Below are 17,651 nucleotides of genomic sequence, written 5' to 3'. Positions count from 1 at the left end.
ATGGTCTCGGTGAGGCGGTCGGCCACCCTGGCCACCACAGAGCTCATGGGCAGGTGCCCGTGGAGCAGAAGTTCCTCTACCAAGAGCTCCCAGGTGCTCCAAAGAACACCCTACAGTGACTCAGATCCCATCCACCATTCCTAAATGCCATGTTTTTGAGGGAGGAGCTTCCTTCCCACCTTCCATGGTCTCGGTGAGGCAGTCGGCCACCCTGGCCACCACAGAGCTCATGGGAAGGAGCCCATGGAGCAGCAGCTCCTCACAGAACACCCTACAGTGACTCTGATCCCATCCACCATTCCCAGATCCCATTTTTCTGAGCTTCCTTCCCACCTTCCATGGTCTCGGTGAGGTCATCAGCCCCCCGGCCACTGCAGAGCTCATGGGAAGATGCTCCTGGACCACCAACAGCTCCTTTGGGTCCCTCAAAGAACACCTTACGGTACCTCAGATCCCATCCACCATTCCCAGATCCCATTTTTCGGAGCTTCCTTCCCACCTTCCATGGTCTCGGTGAGGCGGTCGGCCACCCTGGCCACGGCGGCGCTCATGGGCAGGTGGCCGTGCAGCAGCAGCTCCTCCACCAGCAGCTCGCCGGGGTCCCCGTAGAGCGCCTTGGCCGTGTAGATGTAGCGGGGGTAGCGCAGCAGGCGCAGCACGCGCCGCCCCAGCGCCTCGTACTCCACGGCGCCGCGCGGCTGCGCCTCGTAGCGCGCCAGCCCGTGCTGCAGCAGCACGCACAGCGCCTTCTTCACCTGCCGGGCACGCCGGGGTAGAGGGAAGAGATAAATGGAAATAAAAAAAATATATTTAAAAAAAAAATTAAAAAAAAAAAGTAAAAAAAAAAGAAATTAAAAATAAAAGTGTAAAAATGAAAGTTAAAAATTAAAAGAAAAATAATAGAGTAAAATAATGAAATAATGATAAAATACTAGTGAAAAAATAATGAAATAATAATGAAATAATAATGAAATAATAATGAAAAAATAATGAAATTATTATGAAATAATAATAAAATAATAATGAAAAAATAATGAAATAATAATGAAATAATAATAAGATAATAATGAAAAAATAATGAAATAATAATGAAATAATAATAAAATAATAATGAAAAAATAATGAAATAATAATGAAATAATAATAAAATAATAATGAAATAATAATGAAATAATAATAAAATAATAATGAAAAAATAATGAAATAATAATGAAATAATAATAAGATAATAATGAAGAAATAATGAAATAATAATGAAATAATAATAAGATAATAATGAAAAATAATGAAATAATAATAAGATAATAATGAAAAATAATGAAAAAATAATGAAATAATAATGAAAAAATAATGAAATAATAATGAAATAATAATAAAATAATAATGAGGTAATAATAAAATAATGATGAAATAACAAAAAATAATAAGAAAATAATAAGAAAATAATAATAAAGTAATTAATAATAAAATAATAAACCAGGCCCTTTAAGTGGGAATAACCCTGTGCCTTTCAATGGGAATAATGGGAATTACCCCGTCCCTTTTAATGGGAATAACGGGAATAATGGGAAAAACCCCATGCCTTTTCATGGGAATAATGGGAATTACCCCGTCCCTTTTAATGGGAATTATCCTGTCCCTTTTAATGGGAATAATGGGAAAAACCCTGTCCCTTTTAATGGGAATAATGGGAATAACCCTGTCCCTTTTAATGGGAATAATGGGAATTACCCCGTGCCTTTCAATGGGAATAATGGGAATTACCCCATCCCTTTTCATGGGAATAACCCTGTCCCTTTTAATGGGAATAATGGGAAAAACCCTGTCCCTTTTAATGGGAATAATGGGAATAACCCTGTCCCTTTTAATGGGAATAATGGGAATAACCCTGTCCCTTTTCATGGGAATAATGGGAATTACCCTGTCCCTTTTAATGGGAATAATGGGAATAACCCTGTCCCTTTTCATGGGAATAGTGGGAATTACCCTGTCCCTTTTAATGGGAATTATGGGAATTACCCTGTCCCTTTTCATGGGAATAATGGGAATAACCCTGTCCCTTTTAATGGGAATAATGGGAATAACCCTGTCCCTTTTAATGGGAATTATGGGAATTACCCCGTCCCTTTTCATGGGAATAGTGGGAATTACCCTGTCCCTTTTCATGGGAATAGTGGGAATTACCCTGTCCCTTTTAATGGGAATAATGGGAATTACCCTGTCCCTTTTAATGGGAATTATCCTGTCCCTTTTAATGGGAATAATGGGAAAAACCCTGTACCTTTTAATGGGAATAATGGGAATTACCCTGTCCCTTTTAATGGGAATAATGGGAAAAACCCTGTCCCTTTCAATGGGAATTATGGGAATTACCCCATTCCTTTTCATGGGAATAACCCTGTCCCTTTTAATGGGAATTACCCCATCCCTTTTCCTGGGAATAAACCTGCCCCTTTTTATGGGAATAATGGGAATTACCCCATCCCTTTCAATGGCAATAACCCTGTCCCTTTTCACGGGAATAACCCCATAGTAATTTCAAATTAATTTTAAATCCACATCAACTTCAAAGAATTACTTTCATACTCATTTCATATAATTCAGAATCATTTCCCGTTAATTTCAAACAACACAAAGTTGTTTTGATCCGAGATCATTATTGTTATATTATCATTATTAATATGGGATTATTTTGATATTAAAATCCCCTCCGCCCGCCCCGTACCTGATCCGGGAGCAGCCCCGTGTCCCCCACCAGCAGCCGCAGCGGCCTCGGCCCCGTCCGCAGCAGGGAATTCCCGACTTTTTCCACGATTTCCCCGAAATGCTCCTGCAGGAGCAGGGAGCAGAGCCGCAGCTCCGCCTGGGTCATCCCGGCGGCTCCGAAAGCCCCGGAACGAACCGGGGGGAGGAAGGCAAGAACGAGCAGCTGAAGGGAGACAGAGGGCACACAGGCTGAGCGCGCCGCACAGCTCCGCCCGGGGCAGCGTCAGCGCTGTCCCCGTGCTGCCCGCGGTGGGATTGTGCCCTCCGTGCCCTCCGTGCCCCCGCGTCCCGGTTCTCCCTCCGCCCTCACCGCCAGGCCCGGCCTAGGCCGCCATCACCGCCGCCATGGCAACGGCCTCGTGCTGCCGCCACTTCCCGCTACGTCACTTCCGCTGCCGCCACCCGGCATTGCCAGGCTCCCAATGGGAGGCTCACACCAGGGGGCGCCACGCCGCCGCCGGCGCCCCGCGGGGCCGCTCTATCCCGCGCACCCGCGCCGTTCGGGCTGGGCGCGGAGCAGACGAGTTCGCCGGAAGTGTGGGGCCGCTCTAGGCCGCGCTCGCTGCTCCGGGAGGAGTGACGGCAGCTGTGAGGGAAGATGGCGGAGGCGGCGGCGGCGGTGCAGCAGCACCGGTTCTTTTGCCACAGCTGCAAGGGCGAGGTCAGCCCCAAGCTGCCGGTGAGCCCCGGGAAGGGAGGGTCGGGGAGGGGGAGCCCCGAGCGGGGAGGGCCGGGGGGAGAGCCCCGAGCTGCCGGGGCGGGTGTAGGGCAGGGGTGAGCCCCCAATGGCTCCCTGAGCCCCCTGAGGGAGGGGTGACCTCCGGCCCGCGGAGTTGTTCCCGCATGGAAGAGGAGATGTCCCCCCGAGTCTGGAAAGGGACTGCAGGAATGTCCTGGTTCAGATGGAAGGGGATCATTCCATAACCCTCATTGCAGTCCCGTCCCGCTCCGTGAGCAGCGTCCGGCAGAGAGGGGATCGTGCAGTACTGCTGAATTATCCCTGGAATTGTGCCGGGGAAATGCAGGGAATTATCCCAGGAACTGGGAAAAATCCAGGGAAATATCCCAAGGAAAATCCAGGGAATTATCCCGGAGAAAATCCAGGGAATTACGCCAGTTCCAGGGCATAATCCCTGGAAATATCCCACAGAAAATCAGGGGAATTATCCCAGTTCCTGGGAATATTCCAGGGAAAATGCAAGGAATTATCCCGGTTCCTGCGAATGATCCCTGGAATTATCCCAGGAAAAATCCAGGGAATTATCCCAATGAAAATCCAGGGAATTATCTCAGCTCCTGGGAATAATCCCAGTTCCTGGAATTATCCCAAGGAAGATCCAGGGAATTATCCCAGCTCCTGGGAATAATCCCGGGAATTATTCCAAGGAAAATCCAGGGAATTATCCCAGTTCCTGGGAATAATCCCAGGAAAAATGCAGGGGATTATCCCAGCTCCTGGGAATAATCCAGGAAATTTTCCCAAGGAAAATCCAGGGATTTTTCCCAGTTCCTGGAAATATCCCAAGGAAAATGCAGGGAATTATCCCAAGGAAAATGCAGGGAATTATCCCAGCTCCTGGAAGTATCCCAGGGAAAAGCCGGGGGCTCTGCAGGACCCCCCCACCATCTGCTCCCCTCTTCCCTCCCTGCAGAGTTCTTTATCCCAAATTCCATTTTTATCTCTCCAGCTCCCGCCTGCCAAGCTGAGCCTTTCCAGATGGACTCCAACAGCAAAAATAGTCCCAAAATAAAAATATTCCAACGCTTCCCGGGATGCGCCGGCATCCCACGTGCTGCTGGGGATGGGAAAATTTCATCCCACCTAAAAAAAAATCTGATTTCAAATTCAAAACTCTGCTCCGGGATTTGGATTTGGGGGGAATTCCCACAAAATCCACGGTGGAAATTGGGGAATATTCCAATGAAAATCTGGGATTCGCTCGGTTCCTGGCGTGTGGAGAGGGAAAATCCATCAGAATCTGCTTTTTGGGGTTTTTTTTCTTCAATTTGGGATAAAACCCTGGGAATGGAAACAGGGAAATTTTTATTCTTGGGAGGAATTTTCTTCCTTCCCTCTGCAGTTTCATTTTCCTCTCCGCTGCCCAAATTCCAAGGGAATTTCAGCTCTTTTTTTTTCAGGTTTTCTCAGCTTTTTTCAGCTTTTCTGCTGCTGTTTTGAGCTGTTTGCCGTCTCGGATCAGGAATCTTCCTGAAGGGGTGGAATTTTCTTAAAATTTCCAAGATTTTGGGTTTAATTTCCACTCTTTTTTGTCTCCCCAGGAATACACCTGCCCTCGCTGCGAGTCTGGCTTCATCGAGGAAGTCACTGATGATTCCAGGTACCAGGAAATCCAGGAATATTCCATTTAAAAATGCCATTTTTGCTCTTTTTTCCATGCATTTTCCCCCTTTTTTCTTTTACCATAAAAACCTTTTTGGTCTTCTTGATATTTTTACCCTTTTTGGAGGTTTTTTACCCCTACTCAACATAAAAAATGCCATTTTTTGCTCTTTTTTTGATGCTTTTCCCCCTTTTTTCTTTTACCAAAAAAAACCTTTTTTGGTCTTCTTCATATTTTTACCCTTTTTGGTCTCTTTTCCCCCCTTTTTGATTATTTTCTTCCCCTTTTTAGTATTTAAGGGAAAAAAAAAGGGTTTTTTCCTAAGGAAAATAAAAGTATTATTATTTTTTAGTATTTAGAAAAAAATCCCTTTTCATTATTTTTTGTGTTTGCCCCTTTTTTGGTCTTTTTTTTTTTTCCTTTTTGATATTTTCTTACCCTTTTTAATATTTAAGTAGAAAAATCTCTTTGCATTATTTTTTCTGCTTGCCTTTTTTCCCCTTTTTAAATCTTTTTTTTCCCCTTTTTTATCTTTTCTTCCCCTTTTTAATCTTTCCAAAAAAACCCAAAGCCTTATTATTATTTTTAAATTATTTTTTACTTCTTTTCCTCTTTATTTTCACCCCTCCTGGGGATATTTCAGCAAACAAAGGGGGGGAATTTCATCCGTGAGCCCTTCCCTCACTCTCCTCTTTTTCCCAGTTTTTTTGACAGCAATTCCCTGGACGACAGCCCCTCCTCTCAGTTCTCAGAGGTGAGTTTTCCTGCTTTTTTCCCCTCTTTTCCTGAGAATTTCCGGGATTTTGGGGGGTTTTGGGAGACTGACAATTGGCATTTGGGCACGAGAGGAAGAGGAGCATCCAGGGGTTTGTGTGGGGATGCTCAGCCAGGCGTGGAGTCTCTCCCTGCTCCCAGGTCTCCCAGAATATTTGCATTTTAAAGTCCAAATTTTGTAGGAAATCCACTCCATTCTGAGCCAAAAATGGGGTCACCAAAGAGTCAGAATTCCAATCTGGATCCTTCTGGGAATGCAGTGGGAATGGCTGATCCTCTGGGAATCCAGTGGGAAAGGCTGGGAATCCAGTGGGAATGGCTGATCCTCTGGGAATCCAGTGGGAATGGCTGGGAATGCAGTGGGAATGGCTGATCCTCTGGGAATCCAGTGGGAATGGCTGATCCTCTGGGAATCCAGTGGGAATGGCTGGGAATGCAGTGGGAATGGCTGATCCTCTGGGAATCCAGTGGGAATGGCTGGGAATGCAGTGGGCATGGCTGATCCTCTGGGAATCCAGTGGGAATGGCTGATCCTCTGGGAATCCAGTGGGAATGGCTGATCCTCTGGGAATCCAGTGGGAATGGCTGATCCTCTGGGAATCCAGTGGGAATGGCTGATCCTCTGGGGATCCAGTGGGAATGGCTGGGAATCCAGTGGGAAAGGCTGATCCTCTGGGAATCCAGTGGGAATGGCTGGGAATTCAGTGGGAAAGGGCTGGGATTCCAGTGGGCAGGGCTGATCCTCTGGGAATCCAGTGGGAATGGCTGATCCTCTGGGAATCCCCTGGGAAAAGGGCTGGGAATCCAGTGGGAATGGCTGATCCTCTGGGGATCCAGTGGGAATGGCTGATCCTCTGGGAATCCAGTGGGAATGGCTGATCCTCTGGGAATCCAGTGGGAATGGCTGGGAATGCAGTGGGAATGGCTGATCCTCTGGGAATCCAGTGGGAATGGCTGATCCTCTGGGAATCCAGTGGGAATGGCTGGGAATGCAGTGGGAATGGCTGATCCTTCTGGGAATGCAGTGGGAAAGGCTGATCCTGTGGGAATCCAGTGGAGAATAAAGCTGCTCCTCTGGGAATCCAGTGGGAATGGCTGATCCTCTGGGAATCCAGTGGAGAATAAATCTGATCCAGTGGGAATCCAGTGGGAAAGGGCTGGGAATGCAGTGGGAAGGGCTGATCCTCTGGGAATCCAGTGGGAATGGCTGATCCTCTGGGAATCCAGTGGGAATGGCTGATCCTCTGGGAATCCAGTGGGAAAAGGGCTGATCCTGTGGGAATCCAGTGGGAATGGCTGATCCTCTGGGAATCCAGTGGGAATGGTTGATCCTCTGGGGATCCAGTGGGAAAGGCTGGGAATGCAGTGGGAATGGCTGATCCTCTGGGAATCCAGTGGGAATGGCTGATCCTCTGGGAATCCAGTGGGAAAGGCTGATCCTCTGGGAATCCAATGGGAATGGCTGGGAATCCAGTGGGAAAGGCTGATCCTCTGGGGATCCAGTGGGAATGGCTGATCCTCTGGGAATGCAGTGGGAATGGCTGGGAATGCAGTGGGAATGGCTGATCCTCTGGGGATCCAGTGGGAATGGCTGGGAAAGCAGTGGGAAAGGCTGATCCTCTGGGGATCCAGTGGGAAAGGCTGATCCTCTGGGGATCCAGTGGGAATGGCTGATCCTCTGGGGATCCAGTGGGAATGGCTGATCCTCTGGGAATCCAGTGGGAATGGCTGATCCTCTGGGAATCCAGTGGGAATGGCTGATCCTCTGGGAATCCAGTGGGAATGGCTGATCCTCTGGGAATCCAGTGGGAATGGCTGGGAAAGCAGTGGGAAAGGCTGATCCTCTGGGGATCCAGTGGGAATGGCTGATCCTCTGGGGATCCAGGGGAATGGCTGATCCTCTGGGAATCCAGTGGGAATGGCTGATCCTCTGGGAATCCAGTGGGAAAGGGCTGATCCTCTGGGAATCCAGTGGGAAAGGCTGATCCTCTGGGGATCCAGTGGGAATGGCTGGGAATGCAGTGGGAAAGGCTGATCCTCTGGGAATCCAGTGGGAAAAGGCTGGGAATTCAGTGGGAAAGGGCTGGGAATCCAGTGGGAATGGCTGATCCTCTGGGAATCCAGTGGGAATGGCTGATCCTCTGGGAATCCAGTGGGAATGGCTGGGAATTCAGTGGGAAAGGGCTGGGAATCCAGTGGGAAAGGCTGATCCTCTGGGAATCCAGTGGGAAAGGGCTGGGAATCCAGTGGGAATGGCTGATCCTCTGGGGATCCAGTGGGAATGGCTGATCCTCTGGGAATGCAGTGGGAATGGCTGATCCTCTGGGAATCCAGTGGGAAAAGGCTGGGAATTCAGTGGGAAAGGGCTGGGAATCCAGTGGGAAATGCTGATCCTCTGGGAATCCAGTGGGAAAGGGCTGATCCTCTGGGAATCCCCTGGGAAAAGGGCTGGGAATGCAGTGGGAATGGCTGATCCTCTGGGAATCCAGTGGGAATGGCTGCCCTGCTATCCCAAACCTCAGATTGTATCCAGGTAGGAATTCTTGGCTCCTCCTCCCCCTGGGCTCAGCATCTCCCGGCGGGAGTTTGCAATTTAGTCAGCCGTGCAGGGACCCTCAATTAACAACAGAAGATATCGCCCTGAAAGATTAATTGTGGAAAAGATGAAGTGCCAATTAACAGCAGATAATTGCCCCACCTGAACTTACAGTGCTGATTTCAACAATTAACAACAGATAACACTCGTTAACAGTGTTAATTGTCACAATTAACAGCAGATAACGCTGTTTAACAGTGTTAATTGTCACAATTAACAACAGATAACGCTGTTTAACAGTGTTAATTGTCACAATTAACAGCAGATAACACTTTAACAATCTTAATTGTCACAATTAACAGCAGATAACGCTCTTTAACAGTGTTAATTGTCACAATTAACAGCAGATAACGCTGTTTAACAGTGTTAATTGTCACAATTAACAGCAGATAACACTCTTTAACAGTGTTAATTGTCACAATTAACAGCAGATAACTGCCTCACCCGTATTTCAGTGTTAATTGTCACAATTAACAGCAGATAACAGTGTTTAACAGTGTTAATTGTCACAATTAACAGTAGATAACACTCTTTAACAGTGTTAATTGTCACAATTAACAGCAGATAACACTCTTTAACAGTGTTAATTGTCACAATTAACAGCAGATAACTGCCTCACCCGTATTTCAGAGTGTTAATTGTCACAATTAACAGCAGATTACACTCTTTAACAGTGTTAATTGTCACAATTAACAGCAGATAACTGCCTCACCCGTATTTCAGAGTGTTAATTGTCACAATTAACAGCAGATTACACTCTTTAACAGTGTTAATTGTCACAATTAACAGCAGATAACTGCCTCACCCGTATTTCAGAGTGTTAATTGTCACAATTAACAGCAGATAACACTCTTTAACAGTGTTAATTGTCACAATTAACAGCAGATAACACTCTTTAACAGTGTTAATTGTCACAATTAACCCAGATCCCTGCCCCGCCTCTAACAGCTCCCCCAAATCCGCACCCCCAGCCTAAACCCCCGCTCTCCGCAGCTCTGGGACCACCTGGACCACACGATGTTCTTCCCGGATTTCCGGCCCTTCCTGAGCGGCGGCTCCCCGGACGCCGAGGCCAGGGATGGGGAGAGGGGTCCCCCGGCGGAGCCGTGGGGTCCCGGCCGCCCGCCGCGGCTGCCCGTGCCCCGCAGGTACCGCGCGCGGGGCAGCTCGCGCCCCGACCGCTCGCCGGCCATCGAGGGGTGAGTCAGCCCTGCTGGGGGGGCCCGGGGTGGGAAAAGGGGCTTTGGGAGGGGTTTGGAGGGTTTGGGAAGGGTTTGGGCGCGGGGTGGGGTTGTGGGGGGAATTTGGGGTGAAAAAAGGGCGGTTTAGAGATTTTGTGGGGTGGGACAGGCGTCGTTGGGAGAGGAAGGGAATTAGAATTAAATATCAAAATTAGAAAATAAAAATAAATATAGAACGTGTTTGGATGGAGATTTTCAGGTAAGAAATATTGATTCAGAAATTTTATGGGGTGGGACAGGCGTCGTTTTGAGAGGAAGGGAATTAGAATTAAATATCAAAATTAGAAAATAAAAATAAATATAGAATGTGTTTGGATGGAGGTTTTCAGGTAAGAAATATTGATTTAGAAATTTTATGGGGTGGGACAGGCATCGTTGGGAGAGGAAGGGAATTTAAAATAAATCTAGAAATGAGAAAATAAAAATAAATACAGAATGTGTTTGGATGGAGATTTTCAGGTAAGAAATTGGGGATTTAGAAATTTTATGGGGTGGGACTGGCGTCGTTGGGAGAGGAAGGGAATTTAAAATAAATCTAGAAATGAGAAAATAAAAATAAATACAGAATGTGTTTGGATGGAGATTTTGAGGTAAGAAATGTTGATTTAGAAATGTTATGGAATGGGACAGATGTTGTTGGGAGAGAAATGGAATTAGAAATAAGTTTAGAAATTGGAGGTAATTTTAGAAATTAGAAATGGTTGGCTTCTGCTGGTGGTGGTGTGAGTTTTAACGCCTGTATTGCCTCACCCTACACATGGGACTGCGATGGAACAGGAGGTTTTGGGGACACCCCTCAGTTCCCCATCCCTGGGTCAGGACTGTCCAACCCCTGCTGTCTGTGCTTTGGAGCTCCATGCAGGCATTTCCACAGCCATGAGCATCCCCGGAGCAGCAATTCCCGGGCTTTTCCTGCCCTTTTTTTTTCCTCCCACCGTTCATTTCCTCCCTTAACTCCTGCTTTCCCTCGCCCTCAGGATCATCCAGCAGATCTTCGCCGGCTTTTTCGCCAACTCGGCCGTTCCTGGCTCGCAGCATCCCTTCTCCTGGTGAGTGCCCGACCCCAGCAGCGCCTCCCGTAGCTCCGGTATTTTATAAAAACCCTCTCACCAGGATTCTCTTCTCTTGAGGAGCTGAGAGGCTTCAGCTTCAAAATGCAAACAAGAGTGATTTGTTACTGTGGACTGCAGCGGGTGCCTCCTTGCTTGGTCCTTGTTGGATGTTTTTAATTAATAACCAATCAAGGAGGCAGATGGCTCAGGCTCTCTGGGAGCCTCAAGACTTTGGTGTTAATTTTATTCCATTCCTGTCTCGCCTTCTGATGGCTCTTTCTGTTCTTTTAGGATAGTTTTAATGTAGCATTTTTAATATCATATATCCCATATATGGAAACACGGAGTCGAGATTTCAGGTATAGCGTTAATAGAACATTTTTAATATCATATATATAATAACAAACCAGCCTTCAGAAACACAAAGCCAAGATTTCAGGTATAGCGTTAACAGAACATTTTTAATATAATATATATCATAATAAATCAGCCTTCTGAAACACGGAGTCAAGGATTCATATATAGTTTTAATATAACATTTTTAATATAATATGCATCATAACCAACCAGCCTTCTGAAACACGAAGATTTCCCCTCTCTCATCCTTGTCCTGGCTACCCTGAACCCACAAACTGCCAGTGAGCTGTGGCAGCTCTGGGAATTTGGGAATGCTGCAGGTCTGGGAATTTGGGAACGCTGGCAGCTCTGGGAATGCTGGCAGGCCTGGGAATTTGGGAATGCTGCAGGTCTGGGAATTCGGGAACGCTGGCAGCTCTGGGAATTTGGGAATGCTGGCAGCTCTGGGAATTCAGGAACGCTGGCAGCTCTGGGAATTTGGGAACGCTGGCAGCTCTGGGAATTCAGGAACGCTGGCAGCTCTGGGAACACTGGCAGCTCTGGGAATTCAGGAACACTGGCAGCTCTGGGAATTTGGGAACGCTGGCAGCTCTGGGAATTTGGGAATGCTGGCAGCTCTGGGAATGCTGGCAGCTCTGGGAATGATGGCCGCTCTGGGAATTTGGGAATGCTGGCAGCTCTGGGAATGCTGGCAGCTCTGGGAATGATGGCCGCTCTGGGAATTTGGGAATGCTGGCAGCTCTGGGAATTGCTGGCAGCTCTGGGAACTGGGGAACGCTGGGAGCTCTGGGAGTTTGGGAATGCTGGCAGCTCTGGGAACCGGGGAACGCTGGCAGCTCTGGGAATTCTGGCAGCTCTGGGAATTTGGGAACGCTGGCAGCTCTGGGAACACTGGCCTGTCCCGGCAGGAGCGGGATGCTGCACTCCAGCCCTGGCGATTACGCGTGGGGACAGAGCGGCCTGGACGCCATCGTCACCCAGGTGAGTGGCGGCGCCCGGCGTCCCCGCGCCCGCAGCCCTCGGCGACACGCCTCACAGAGCAATGGCCGCGGGGGTCCCCTCGCTTCTCCGTGCTCGTGCCTCGGGATGGGCTGGGGCTGGGGCTCGGCCGTTTGGGATCGGGGATCAGGGATCAGGGATCAGCGGTCTGGCCCGGCCGCGGCCCGGGGGGAGGCAGCCGCGAGCTCGCCTCCTCCTCTCGTGGAGCCTCCTCCCGAGGCCCCTGGCTGTCCTGCAGTGTCCACAGCACAGCACAGCAGAACAGGAGGGAAACATGAAATAAATACCAAATACATGTCCTATGTAATGTGTAATATATTATACATTATATTATGTATTATATATTACATACTATTTATTATATATTACATACTATATACTATATATTATATATTGCATACTATATACTATATATTATATATTACATACTATATACTATATATTATATATCACATACTATATATTATATATCACATGCTATATATTACATACTATATATTACATACTATTTACTATATATTATATATTACATACTATATATTATATATTATATCATTATATATTATATATTACACATTATACATTATATATTATATAGTATGTATTTTATATATTCTAATTATACATTATATATTATATATTATACATTATATATTATATATTATACATTACATATTATACTATGCATTACACATTACACATTATATATTATATATTGTATATTGTATATTATATAATGTAATGTAATATAATACAATATAATATAAATGTATTAATATAACAATATAATATAATACAATATAATATAAATATATTAATATAATATAATGTAATATTAATACAATATAGTATAAATGTATTTATATTACATATACAATACAATATACGATATATACAATATGATATAAATATAATACGGTATATAATATAAATACAATATATATACACAATATGATATAATACAATATAATATAGATACAATATAATATAAATATATGAATATGATCTGATATAATAATAAATTGTCCTTCTAAGAGCAGGCAGTCAGATTCCCTGTCCCCTCCTCGGGGCTGCGTGCAGGGTGCCCGGCTGCGGGCGCTGTGCCCGGGGCAGCTGCCGTGTGCCCCCTGCCCTCAGCCTGCCTCTTGTGCCTCCTCACAGCTCCTGGGCCAGCTGGAGAACACGGGGCCGCCGCCAGCAGACAAGGAGAAGATCTCCTCGCTGCCCACGGTGCCGGTGACGCAGGAGCAAGTCGGTGGGTGCCTCCATGCCCCGCAGCCCGGGGCACTTGGCTGCTGCCCTGTGACATCCCGGGCTCGCCCGTTCCCGCTCCATGCCCCCTGGGTCTGGGCTGGAAGCTGGCAGCTCCCAGGCTTTGCTGCTGCCAGCAGCTCTGGCCTTCAGTTCTCCCTGGAATTTTGGAGCTGCAGCGTTCTTCAGAGTGTTTGGGGAGTCCTAAAATGTGCTATTCTGACCCTTCCCCTCCCCATGATGATTTCCCCTTCCCCTTGATGATTTTCCCATCCCCACAATGATCTTCCCATCCCTATGGTGGTGTTTCCCTCTCCCCTTGATGATTTTTCCCTCCCCACGATGATTTTTCCCTCCCCACGATGATTTTTCCCTCCCCACGATGATTTTCCCCCTCCCCATGATTTTTTTCCCTTTCCCATGATAATTTTCCCCATCCCAAGATGATTTTCCTCTCCCCACAATGATTGTTTTCCCATCCCACAATGATTTCCCCCTCCCATCATGATTCCCCCATCCCCATAATGACTTTCCCATCCCAAATCCCTGTTTGTTCCCTCAGCTCCTCCCTTCTTCCCATTCCAACCTGCTCTGGAAATGTCCTGGAATCCTGCCAGCCCGGGGGTGTCTCAGAACAATCCCGGCTTTGCAATTCAAGATGAATTTTTCACCCCGAGGATCCCTCCCAGAACCCAACTCCTCCATTATGGTTCAACCAGACAATTCCACCCAGGGTATTTTTATCCTGTGGTTTTCCACACCCTTCTGTCCTCCTCTTTTCTGGGAAGCCCAGGACCGGCTGGAATTCCACGTGGCTGAGCCCACGGAGCAGGCCAGGAATCGGGACGGTTTGGAATGTCCAGGGATCCCTGGGGTCACCAGAGGAGCTCGGGAATTCTTTGTTCTCTGGGTGCTCCATCCCCAGAGGGTTTTGGTTGGGTGGATCCTGGCAGGAATTCCTTGATCCCTGGATGAGCTCGTGTTCCCAGCAGGAATTCCTTAATTCCTTGATCCCTGGATGAGCTCATGTTCCCAGCAGGAATTCCTTGATCCCTGGATTCTCCATCCCCAGAGGATTTTATGTGGATGGATGGATGGATGGATGGATGGATGGATGGATGGATGGATGGATGGATGGATGGATGGATGGATGGATGGATCCTGGCAGGAATTCCTTGATCCCTGGCAGGAACTCCTCCATCCCTGGCAGGAATTCTTTGATCCCTGGCAGGAATTCCTTGATCCCTGGCAGGAACTCCTCGATCCCTGGCAGGAATTCTTTGATCCCTGGCAGGAATTCTTTGATCTCTGGCAGGAACTCCTCGATCCCTGGCAGGAGTTCCTTGATCCCTGGATGTTCCATGCCCTGTGGATTTTGTGTGGATGGATCCTGGCAGGAACTCTTTGATCCCTGGCAGGAATTCTTTGATCCCTGGCAGGAATTCTCTGATTCCTGGCAGGAACTCCTCGATCCCTGGCAGGAATTCCTTGATCCCTGGCAGGAGTTCCTTGATCCCTGGATGTTCCATGCCCTGTGGATTTTGTGTGGATGGATCCTGGCAGGAACTCTTTGATCCCTGGCAGGAATTCTTTGATTCCTGGCAGGAGTTCCTTGATCCCTGGATGTTCCATGCCCTGTGGATTTTGTGTGGATGGATCCTGGCAGGAATTCTTTGATCCCTGCCAGGAACTCTTTGATCCCTGCCAGGAGCTCCTCGATCCCTGCCCGCTCCCCCTCCAGCCGACACCACTCCCCCGAAAAGCCAGACCCCCCGTTCCTGCTGGACCCCGCTGTTCCCTGCCCGCCCCGCTCTGCGCAGCCCCAAGGCGCCCCCCAAAGCCCCCCAAAGCCCCCCAAAGCCCCCCTTTCCCCCCCTGACCGCCCGTTTTGCTCAGACACAGGGCTGGAGTGCCCGGTGTGCAAGGAGGATTACACCGTGGCAGAGCAGGTCCGGCAGCTCCCCTGCAACCACGTCTTCCACAGCAGCTGCATCGTGCCCTGGCTGGAGCTGGTGAGATCCCAAAAACCCTCTCTGGTCACGGTTTCATCTTTCCTTTTTCTGTTACAAAGTGGAGGAGATGGAATTCTGGGTTTGGGCTCAAATGGTGGTTGGTTCTTGTCTGTATTGCACACATGAAATGTGTTTTATGTTGAGTTCTGCAGCAGTCAATTAACAAGCTGCAAAATAAGCCTAACCTTAATTAACTTCCCCTTTCATTTCCCTAATTAACTTCTCTCTTTTTTATATGATTTTTATTTTTAACCTAATAACTAATCACCCCAAGCCCTCAATGCGGACTTTTCTAATTCTTTTTTAATAATTATTATTTCTAACTAATTATTATTTCTATTGTTTCTAACATGAAGAAGAAGGTGAAAAACTCCCTAAAATTAAACTAAATTAACTGTCCTAAAATTTCAGTTTTGCCTTAGAAATATTCCTGCATTCTAAAACCTTAAACTCAATTTTTTCTACCCTGATCTTCAGTGTTATCAAAAAATTTGGGGATTTTTCTCCACGGCTTCAGGTCAAACGTAACATTTTCTTGTGGCTCGGTGCCTTTCAGCACGGAAAATTCCAAATTTAGGGGAAATCCCCCAAAATCAGAGCTCTGTGTGTGTTCCCCCACAGCACGACACGTGTCCAGTCTGCAGGAAGAGCCTCAAGGGGGAATTATATCATGATATAATTAAATATTGATATAATACTACTCAAACTCATGAAGAAGAAAATTAAAAACTCCCTAAAATTAAACTAAATTAACTGTCCTAAAATTTCAGTTTTGCCTTAGAAATATTCCTGCATTCTAAAACCTTAAACTCAATTTTTTCTACCCTGATCTTCAGTGTTATCAAAAAATTTGGGGATTTTTTTCCACGGCTTCAGGTCAAACACAAAATTTTCTTGTGGCTCGGTGCCTTTCAGCACGGAAAATTCCAAATTTAGGGGAAATCCCCCAAAATAAGAGCTCTGTGTGTGTTCCCCCACAGCACGACACGTGTCCAGTCTGCAGGAAGAGCCTCAAGGGGGAAGATTCCACCAGGCAAATCCCAAATCCCGATGCTTCCGACAGCCCGGTGCAGGAGAGATGGACTTTCTGACCCTTCTGCAAAGTTCTGGAGCCTTCCAGAAGCTTCCGGAGGCAGCCCAGCTCGAGGTGTACATTGAGAATTCCAACAAACCCCCCCGAGTAGCGGGAATTAGGGGGCCCTCCCTGTGGGATCGCAGCACCGAGCGCTCTTCTCCCGGGAATTTCTCCCTCTGCTCCATGGGATCGCCTCGTTTGCCCTAAATTGGGAAGTTTTGGCAGTGATCCGGTTTCATTTTTGTATCAGAAAAAGGTTTTTTTTTCTTTCTTTTTTTCCGGTAGGATCCAAAGAGGGGTTTCCCAGTCCCTCGTGAGCCTTCTCTGGAAAAAGGTTGGGATCAAAAGGGGATTATTTTTTTTTTTTTTTTGGGATCTTCCTGCACTCCAGGAGATTGGAATTGTGGCCACGCAGAGATTTTATTGCCCCGTTTCGGGATGGAATCCTCGGGGCTCTGTGAAATCATGGCAGGTGGAAGCAGGAAGGTTCTGGAGCCCTCAGGGGCCCCCGTGGTCCTGGAAAGGCTCTGGGAACGCTCTGGCGTCGGGAATGCTCGGAGCAGGAGTTTTGTCTCATCCTGGACTATTTTTGGGCTTGATTGGGGTTTTTTTTCTGACCCTTCTCCAGGTTGCCTGTGGCCCCAGGTGCGTCCAAAGCTCCCTGTGCCCCCCACGAGTCATTCCAGGCAGGAATTCTGGACCAGTCCCTCGGGAATCCCCCGCCCTCCCCCATAACTTAAGGAAACTCTTTATTTTTCCTGATTTTTTGGTTGTTTTGAGAGGTTTTTTTTGGGTTGTTTGTTTTTTTTTTTTCCCCCATTTCCTGTGACTTTTCCAGGTCTGAATCCTGGGAGTTTTTCCTCATCCTCGTGGTCCCCACTGGCTGCCCGTGGGGGGGACACTGTGACCCCCATCCCGCGTTCCCAAACCCCTTGGGCTCCGTGGCTCCACGTGGATTTCATTCCTGATTTTCTTTGCTCTTCCGTCCAATAAAGGCCTTTCTCAACGAATCCCCATTCCCCAGTCATCCTTGGAGCTGGGAAAGGGAGCCAGGAGCTGCACGGGGCAGAAATGAGCTCAGGAAAAGCTTTTTTTGGGAAGGAAAACCCTGCTTTGTGGGGTTTGTCCCCAAAGGAGGAGATCCAAACACCTCCTGCTCTGTTGGGACAATCTGTCCCCGTCCTCC

The 17,651-nt window shown here is 47.4% G+C and overlaps 2 protein-coding genes across 4 annotated transcripts in view; one reads left to right on the top strand and one right to left on the bottom strand.

Annotated features, from left to right (window-relative positions):
* POLR3C (RNA polymerase III subunit C) overlaps positions 1-3,171 on the bottom strand; it is a 6,702-nt gene extending 3,531 nt beyond the window's left edge. Inside the window, exons 1-3 of the mRNA XM_038161726.1 lie at positions 3,077-3,171; positions 2,726-2,929; positions 442-755 (exon numbers count right to left, since the gene is read on the bottom strand). Of these exons, the coding sequence (XP_038017654.1) occupies positions 442-755; positions 2,726-2,872 (461 nt within the window). The 5' untranslated portion in view covers positions 2,873-2,929; positions 3,077-3,171. The remainder of the gene's footprint in view (positions 1-441; positions 756-2,725; positions 2,930-3,076) is intronic.
* A 164-nt stretch (positions 3,172-3,335) lies between these two features.
* On the top strand, positions 3,336-16,631 carry RNF115 (ring finger protein 115). Of its 3 annotated transcripts, none has more exons than XM_038162092.1 (9): positions 3,336-3,427; positions 5,047-5,105; positions 5,811-5,862; positions 9,472-9,677; positions 10,697-10,768; positions 12,037-12,109; positions 13,289-13,382; positions 15,275-15,390; positions 16,371-16,631. In XM_038162092.1, the coding sequence occupies exons 1-9, from the start codon at positions 3,365-3,367 to the stop codon at positions 16,479-16,481; spliced, it is 846 nt and encodes a 281-aa protein (XP_038018020.1). In that variant the 5' UTR covers positions 3,336-3,364; the 3' UTR covers positions 16,482-16,631. The 3 variants fall into 3 exon arrangements, with proteins under 3 accessions (XP_038018020.1, XP_038018018.1, XP_038018019.1); XM_038162090.1 differs by having other exon boundaries at positions 3,348-3,445; XM_038162091.1 differs by lacking the exon at positions 16,371-16,631 and adding an exon at positions 16,012-16,285 and having other exon boundaries at positions 3,348-3,445.
* The last annotated feature ends 1,020 nt before the right edge of the window (positions 16,632-17,651 follow it).

Source organism: Motacilla alba, chromosome 25 (assembly GCF_015832195.1).
Source record: "Motacilla alba alba isolate MOTALB_02 chromosome 25, Motacilla_alba_V1.0_pri, whole genome shotgun sequence".
NCBI classification, from domain to species: domain Eukaryota; kingdom Metazoa; phylum Chordata; class Aves; order Passeriformes; family Motacillidae; genus Motacilla; species Motacilla alba.
Note: the sequence above shows the minus strand (reverse complement) of the source record. Positions and strands in the feature narration are given on the sequence as shown.